General features: G+C 38.0%; 1 protein-coding gene across 4 annotated transcripts in view; it reads left to right on the plus strand.

Annotated features, from left to right (window-relative positions):
- LOC105935949 overlaps nucleotides 1-4,450 on the plus strand; it is a 44,711-nt gene extending 40,261 nt beyond the window's left edge. For 3 of the 4 annotated variants that reach the window (XM_036146637.1, XM_036146639.1, XM_036146638.1), the window contains 3 exons: nucleotides 1,318-1,479; nucleotides 1,556-1,612; nucleotides 2,819-2,930. In XM_036146637.1, coding sequence (XP_036002530.1) covers nucleotides 1,318-1,479; nucleotides 1,556-1,612; nucleotides 2,819-2,919 — 320 coding nt within the window. In that variant the 3' untranslated portion in view covers nucleotides 2,920-2,930. Of the gene's footprint in view, nucleotides 1-1,317; nucleotides 1,480-1,555; nucleotides 1,613-2,818; nucleotides 2,931-3,928 lie in introns of those variants that run through there. The other variant, XM_036146640.1, reaches the window with a different exon arrangement.
- Nucleotides 4,451-9,060: the final 4,610 nt, after the last annotated feature.

The following is a 9,060-nucleotide window of genomic DNA, read 5'->3' on the forward strand; positions in this document are numbered from 1 at the left end:
AGAAAGTTGGCTTTTTAACACAGATAAATGATAAATGTACCTCTTCAAATATTGAAATCTAATTAGGAAATACATTAGTACAGGAAGAGCTTTGTTTTATTTACTCCTAAACAGAGAAGCAAAGAAAAAGTTAGTTGCCGTGACAGGGTCAAGACCAGGATAGAAAATAAAATCACAATTTTTGGAATATACAACATACAAATAATCTTATTTACCTGCTGAAATCAAGGAAAAATACACTCATTTCAAGAAAGATACTTTTAGTTCCTATTTTGCAGTGTGAACATGGAGCTACTTCTTGCAGAAACGTAGCTCTAGTCTTCTATCCTTGTCCTGGATTCTGACTTGTCATCGTATGACAATTTGCATATTTGTTCATACATTTGGGATTTTTGCGAAGACAAAAAAGTTATTAAAAAAGTGATTAAATATCTATGGAACTATGAATGACTTTTTTATAAAATGATTAATGAATTTTATTACATTGCCTAAATCCTCTCTAAATAAAACAAACAGCACCAAAAAGACGGTTATCAGAGGCACACAAAGTGAACGAGGTGAATAAGTGATTAAAGCCGTGTGTGAATCAAATTCAATTCAGGGAATTATTTTAGTTCAACAGTTTTAGAGACAAAAAAAATACTACTTTTACGTGACGAGGCAGCAGCAGCTGTGGTGTGCCTGTGAGACAGTACTGAGGGAAGTAAGAACACTCATTGAAGCTCTTGCTGCTGCCTCAATACAGTGACTCTAGAAAGACTGGTGCTTTGGGTAAAGTCGCCATTAAAACAAAAAAAAGTCACTAAAAGTCGTTGTTGCTAATCACGTTTTTAAAGAAAATTGCTAGAAGTATCTGAAAAGTTGCTGCCATTATCTAGTTAGTGATTGTTGGTAGTGGATTCTGTAATGCCATGGAATGCTACATTATTATCTGCCTTTAGTAAGTATACAAAATTAAAAATCCTACATATTTCACTCCAAATTTATAAATTTAGATTTGAAATGTCTGTACATTTAGAGAAAAGTGGACCTGAAGTCAGATTTTGTGCCAGTAAAGCTGATTTGGCAACTTTTTATAAAAACTATTTTTGATCCAGTGTCAATAAATGAGCAAATATTTGAAATAATTCTTAGATTTTCCATAAACATGAGATGCAGACAGTTATTTGAAGCTAAGAACAATGTAGGAATTCATTTTTTATTGTAATAAATAAAATTTTTGCTTGCCTTTTACTCTATAAATTAGTCCAAGTTGGTGCTTTACATCGTTTCTCAGGTTTTTCCTCATGTAACTTATGGGTTATTCTTCTTCCTTAGGTTGTCGTACCCGTTCATCTTCAGCAGCTGTTAAGACGCCAGTAGAAACTAATCAGTCGCAGGAAAAGAAAGAAACCCCCACAGAGAGCGCCGAGGTCAAATCTGTAGCTAAAGCAACCCAGAGGAGAGGTCAGCCCAAGAAGACAACCAGACCGGCTCCTGGTGAGTAAATGGAGCTGCAGCTGGACGACGCTCTCAACATGATGAAAGCTAATTGGTTTATTGTCTTCTGTCACAGTGAGGAAGTCGACCAGAGTGCGAGGGTCAAATCCTGATGGACTGATGCTGGAAAGATGTGAGTGTTGTATGGGGAAAGATAACTGTCGATATAAACGTAGGCGTAGGTTTCTGAATTTGTTAATGTAAGTCAATTAACGTGAATACGTTTATACTTTTTCCTGGCTGTCCACTCATGACATGTGATATCACGTGTTTCACCTGTGAGAATCCGAGTTACGAATAGAAGTTAGTTACAGCTTTGCAACAGTACAAGTTAAATTTTACGAGTACGAATCCCAAATTTACAAGTACAAATCTTCAACCCCCTGAAAAAGCTGTTTTACACTCCTTACCAGTGGGTGGCGGTAATGTTAATTTTTTTTTTTAACAATCACCATTAAATAAGATGAAGAGAAAGAAGACAAAGAAAACAGCACCTTTTTTTCCGCTGATTAAATGTCTGTTGTCACATGTCACTACTGCCACCACCTGGTAGGGAGTGTAATAGCTTCATCATGGGTTGTAGATTTGTGATTTGTACTTGTATTTTTGCTAAATTGTAACTTGTATTCTCATAGATGAAACATCTGATGTCACACGTGCGAGTTGACAACCAGGAACAAATACAAATCTTAGATATATTCACATTTATTGACTTAGATTTACAAATTCTGATACCTATGCTTACGTTCATACTGACAGTTCTCTAACCCCATAGTGTGGACTGAAATTCTTCTAGTAGCACATATTTAGTTACATTATGGCCTCATTCCAAAATGAATTAAATAATTATTTCTGAAAGATAAAGTAATAAATCCCATGTACATAAGTATTCACATCCTTTGATAGCAATTACAGCCTCCAGTTTTGTTGAATACAAGCTTGACACACCTATCTTTGGTCAGTTTGGACCATTTAAAAATAAAAATAAAATGTATCTCTTAAGAGATGCTCAATAGAATTTAAGACCCAGTTTCTGGTCGGACTGCGAGCAGACACCCTGCACCACTTTATTTCTCAGACCACTCGTCTGCATATTAGGTACAGGCCGCTACCTTTAATAATTGGAAATTAGCTGTCAAAATGAACAAAACTGTTCATTACTGTGTTTTGTCTTTACACTATTGTTTTTATCTAAAAAAGGATAAAGATTCTCAAGAACCTTTTTATTTGGAGAAGAGTTGTAGGTTTGTTTGGAAACGATAAGTTGGTATTTAGACTTAAAAGTTGTTCAAATGTACTATGTTTTTAATAAATTTTTTTACTCTGCTTTTTGTTTTAGTACGTAACAAACGAAAGATGAAGTTTTCTGGACCTGAGGCAAAGAGATCTCGCTCTCGCTTCGGTCGCCCTGATGTCAGACGTCCTCCTTTCAAACCTTAGAAACCCCGTCGGTGAGAAAACACAGCAAAAAACATCTGTTGTGGGGGTGGGGGGGGGGGGGGGGGGGGGGGGGGCATGCATTTTATATTCTGGGGTAATACATTCATGGAAAATTTTATTTTAAGCCAACCATGTTTTCTACAACTTCTTGTTAATTTTATTGTCCAGTACAACTCAACAAATAAAATGTGTTTAATTTAAAAGCTCATATCTACTTTAGTTATTTTCCATGGCTAATGCTGGGCGATAAGGCTTAAAAATAAAATCTGATTTTATTATATCAAATCCAATGAATACATTTTTTTTTTCTTCGTCTTGTTCTTTCACAAAAAAATTAAGCTAAGATAAGAATTTCCTTATTGTCCCACAGTGGGGATGTTTAGTGTGGCAAACACACAATTATTAGCAATGAAAGCGCTTAAAGTGTTTCTAGAGCTAATTTTACACTAGACTTGTTTGTTCTTTTTTTTTTCTAAGACTAGAAAATTAAGAGTAAATACCTATTTAAATAGATATTGCACAGTGGAAAAGTAAGTAATTTTAACAGTTGAAAAGTCTCCAGCCTGTTTACATAACACATATAATATGTGAAGCATTTCATCTGGGAGTTGACCTGAATTCAAAGAGCAACCAAATCCAAGCCGTGGGACGTGTTTGTAAAACAAGATGGCCGCCCTGCCGTTGTAAACAATGAAACTACGATTAAATGTTTGCTGCTGGTGGTTTTACACAATGAGCTGAGAACCGCAACCTTTTTACATTGGAACAATGTCGGTGAATAAAATAAAATAAGGAAATATACACAAGGATATTAATATCTGGTGTCAGCCCCAAAATGTCATGTCAGCGCACCACTAGTTGGGTTATGTGTGTGTCGACTGTGCTGGTTTTCTACACCTGTTAGTTTTAAACAATATTATTTTTATTGTGCTGATTAATGAAGCTCCAGAAATGAACTGTGGTTTATGATGACTGCTTATTTGTTTTTGGTTTTCCTTCCACTTTCCAGAAAAATGTCAGGGCACCCCCTACATGACGCTCTGAAGGGACGTCTTTCTGATTGAAGAGCTGTCTCTCTTTCACATTGGATACATTTGTTTAAGCATTGGACGATTTTTCAAATTCAGCACCTTGTTGCCGACAGAACATTATCTTCATACACAGATTTGTTTTTATCTTGGTTTTTTTTTAGGAGTCACTGGCATTTATAAGAAAAGTTCTAGTTTTTATATATATTTTTTAGACTTAATCCAGTGAGTATGAAATGTTTACTTGTGGTAAAATACTTTGTTTTTTCTGTGAAGATGCGCCGGTGTTCTAAATAATTAGCGTTTGTGTTTGTTTTGTATTGTAAAATGTTTTAAAGCAAAGTTATTAATTTGTTGGATTAAAACATAATTGCTTGAAAAAATTGTTGACGTTGCATTTTGTTTTCTGTTTCTTTAGACGATGTAGTGGATTAATATCTCACAATGCATGTATTTTTGTCACAATAGTTGAAGGGTGTGCTTACATATCTCACAATGAATGTATTCTTGTCACAATGGTTAAAGAGTGTGCTTTAACATGCATCTAAGGAAAATGTGTGTGTGTGTGGCAGTCCACAGGTCAAGATAGGAGTTAGAGCAGGGGTGTCAAACATACGGCCCGCGGGCCGGATCCGGCCCGCCGAACAATTTAGTCCGGCCCTGTGGCTAAATGCATTATCAAAAAAATTTTTTTTTTTTTTTTTTTTTTCAGTGTCCTGTCTGGCAATGTGGCAATAAGATGCCACAAAGAGCTCATCAGATTTGACTTTCACAAGTGGACAAGATAAAAGGAAGAGAACGATAAAACAATTATTGAAAAAACATGTACTTCGTTTAATTGAAAATATGCAGTTCCTATATTGTCCACGAGGGGCGCTGTGTTTTACTTAGCATATTAAGCTTCAGTTGTGGAAAAATTCAAATCATTTCTTAATTTATATCTGTTTGATGTATTTTGTCATGCAGGACAGTCTTTTTAAGTTTAAAAAAATGTGAATAAATGTTTTTCAACATTGTATAATCACTATGATCAGTTCTTATGCATAATGCACAAGTAAATGTTTAACTGAGTAAAAGTATTGTTGAAATTGCACATACTTTTTTTTAAAAACGCTGAGGTTATTCATAATATATTGTGTAAAAGTGAAATTAACTTAATATAAAAATCAACAAGTCCACATTTATTAGTTCTATTTAATCTAGCAATGAGTTAACTCGTGTGGCCCTCTTGAGATCAGATTAAGCTGAATGCGGCCCCTCAACCAAAATGAGTTTGACACCCCTGAGTTAGAGGGTTAATGCACACAGACCCTGGCAGTGGACAAATGCAGGATGCACCATATAAACATCTGAACCAAAGATCAAGTTATACTGTAATGTGAACAAAATGTGTATGATGATGGTCCGGAAGGGGAGATGATGTGTAGCCGTCCAGAATGGCCAAATGATGTTAACGTAATGAGGTGGGGCCATCTGGAAGGATGTAATGATGTGGGGCTTGTCATGATGCAGCCTGTCTGCTGCACCATGCACAGACTCAAGACACTTTCCACCTTCCATTCAGCTCCAGTCTCCAGTTCAGTAATCATCCACACCTGTCAGTCACTAATCAGCCTGCACTCAGCACACCTGTCAGCCTCCATATTTAAGCTCCCTGCATTCAGTCCTCCCATGTCGGTTCGTTCTGTTTATCCTGTTCACTTCTGCCAACTTCTGTTTCTGCCGCTCACCTCATCCAGTCTCGTCCAGCCCAAAGTCTCTTCATCTCTGCCTGCCTGCCTGCTGTGGTTCTGGTTCAGTTCTTCCTCCGGTCCTGCAAGTATTCACCAAGTCGTGCTGCTTTATACTGCCGGTCAAGTCTGTTTCCAATTCTCCATTCTGCTGTGCTCTGGTTCTGTGCTGCTCGCCAGTTCCTGCCTTCACCATCCTCCTGCTTCAGCTCAGTACTGGCTCTTGGTTCCTGCCTCCACTACCCACAAACTTCAATAAACTGTTCAAACCTACTCTGTTGTGGTTGTGTTCGGGTTCAGAAAACAAAACATGACAGGGCCATTTTTTAAAAAAAAAATATGCACCCTAGAGAAAGTCCCTCCGGTATGTAATAAAATGACAGAGATATCCCAAGACCCAGGGAATGAATATAAGCAGACCACTTTCTTTGTTTTGTCAGATGTTGACAGGTGAACATCTCATGTGTGGTTGACTTGTATTCCTGCAATAAACCATACTGGACCGAGACCCAGCTGCCTCTGCTTATTTTTGGACCACTGTTGGAGATTTTTTTTTCAACTGCCTTACCAAGAACTTAGAATTTTTGAAAGACTTAGCACTAATTACTACGTCGTCTGGAGGACATCCACGACAACGAGAGCTAAACCAGAAATGCACAGCCAGACGTTACATAAACACGAAATAAAACTGGGAAAACCTTTCTGTTATGCAAAATACTTAAATGTACTTCACTACTAAAACAATGTGGATGCTGTTGAGTTTTATTAAAATACTTTGTGATATTTTGTCCCCAAACTCAGGGTCCCGACCCACAGTGGGGTCGTGAAAGATTTTTCTGGGTGAATCTTGTCTTTTTTTTTTTTTTTAAAGAATCATTTACATGCAGATCATCCTTAGGCCACACGAGAAGCACACTGCTTTTATTGATTTATTTTATTAAATTTTTTTAGATTATTAGGGCAAATCCAGTAAATTAGAACTCAGTCACTATAGGAACAAAATGGATGCTTGGTTAATAAAAAAAAAAAAAAAAAAAAAAAGACAGACACGTTGAAAGGCCAAGCTATGAATTGTGGACGGCAGCTTACGAAGATTAAAGCTCTATTCAATAGGAAAACTACGATTTTCTGAAAAGACGCCAACAAAGTTTTATTTTTTTTTAAGGAAGCTGGGGAAACGAGTTCACGGAGGACAATATTGTTGCTTGAATATCCCCACTGGGACAAGTAAGCACATATTTTTTCTGTATTAAACAACTTTGTGGTGACAAAGTGCAAGCTGGACTGGGGTTAGTTTTAAAGGCACAACCACTGATGGAGCTGCAAATACGACGGGCTCAAACAGCAGAGTTGTAATATATATATATATATATATATATATATATATAAATAAATAAGAAGCAGCTGGCGAGGGCATGGTGTGGAATCACTGCTTCATTCATCGGCATTTGTTGGCATGCAAAGGGATGCCTGCAGATCTCCATAAGACAATGCAAGAAGTAATTCACATTGTAAACTTTATTAAGAGCAGCTCCCTGAATTGTCAGCTTTTTGATCACCTGTGCAGCGACCTGTACAGGTTATCATGCTTTCCAAAGGAACAGCTCTGAGTTTATGAACTGAGGAATGAAATCCATGCGTTCCTTCTTGTCCCCACTTGCTGAGCTGTTTACTGACAAATGTTTTTTTTTTTTTTTTTGCATTGTCATATCTGGCAGATAGGTTTTATTGCTCAGTGAGCCGAGCTTAAAACTGCAAGGAGAGCATTTTTCCACTACTGGAAACAGGTTTTGACTTTTTAGAAGTCACTGAGGTTGGGGCTAGTACCAATGGCACCACCAGGGGTTTGCCACAGCCACCCCCACTCGCCAGTGTAAATTGCAGTAGCATCAGTTTAGCATTTCATCCCATTATGCACAATAAAATGTAAAACATCTGACCAAACTTACTGTAACACACCTTGTGGCACGTTTTGATGGGTTTTGACCATTATTATTCAAGAGAGATATGACTTGTTGAGTGGAAAGGGGTGGATTCAGAATCTCTTTGCCTTTAAAAGTCCAGAATCTTTGCTGGATTAAAGACTAACTCCTAAATTACAACTGAGCAGGGACTGAATGCTAAAGAGAAGACATGGATGCAATTACCCTCATTTTGGATAAGCGTCTCATCTGAATATCCTCTCTTAAGTAAGGCGAGCATTCTCCTTCTCATTCCTTTCACAATGACACAGAATATGCAAAGTTGGATTCTGCACCAGACATGCGTGTTGCACTATCCTCTTGTACACCAGACTGGACTGCAGTCCTAAAAAAAAAAAAAAAAAAAAAAAAGCAAGCAGGCCCATCTATCACATTAGCAAAGAAAACAGAAATCATTTAGTATTATTTTCTTCATTGATATTTACGTTCTATCCTTTTTCTTTGTTCAAAACAAGCAGCAGAAGGTGGAGAAGATTCTGCTGCCTGCAAAATCCTCCAGCATGAAAGGTTTGGCAGTGGGTCAGTAATGCTGTAGTAGTCTGACTGCCATTAAGTACAGAGATGAGATCCTCAGACCCGTCGTGAGGCCATCTGCTGGTGCGTTGACCTTGGGTTCCTCCTGATGCAACATAATGCTAGACCTCAGGTGGCTGGAGTGTGTCTGCATTTCCTGCAAGATGACGGCACTGATGCTATGGACCGGCCCGCCCGTTCCCCAGACCTGAATCCCATTTAGCACATCTGGGACATCAAGTCTCGCTCCATCCACCAACGCCACGTTGCACCACAGACTGTCCAGGGGAAGGCAGATGGGTTAGTCCAGGTCTGGGAGGAGATCCCTCAGGATAACATCCGCCACCTCATCAGGAGCATGCTCAGGTGTTACAGGCACGTGGAGGCCTTGTTTTAAGGACATTACATCAAAGTTGGATCCACCTGTAGTGTGTTTTTCCACTTTAATTTTGAGTGTGGCTCCAAATCCAGACCCCCATGGGTTAATAAATTTGATTTCCGTTGATAATTGTTGTGAGCTGTTGTCAGCACATTCAACTATGTATATGAGAATATTTATATGAGAATATTCTAATGAAAATATTTCATGCATTCAGATCTAGGATTTTATTTCAACGTTCCCCTTATTTCGAGCAGTATATTTTGTCGCTCTGCATATTTGTTTACGATTGAAATAATATATAATAATTAAAAACGTTTAATTGTCATAAAGTTTAGGCGAACTCGGAGCCTTTTAGTTCAAAGGTCCTTCTGTAACTCTGTTTGGGAAAAGGTTGGCGACGCCTGTTGTAAATCTGCCGGAGACTTGTAGTTCACATAGTCAGTCACCAGGGGGCAGTGCGCAGCTTTTTATTCGGTGCGCCAGCTGGCTGTCAAAGAGGAGCGAGG

Source organism: Fundulus heteroclitus, chromosome 14 (genome assembly GCF_011125445.2).
Source record: "Fundulus heteroclitus isolate FHET01 chromosome 14, MU-UCD_Fhet_4.1, whole genome shotgun sequence".
In the NCBI taxonomy this organism is placed as follows: domain Eukaryota; kingdom Metazoa; phylum Chordata; class Actinopteri; order Cyprinodontiformes; family Fundulidae; genus Fundulus; species Fundulus heteroclitus.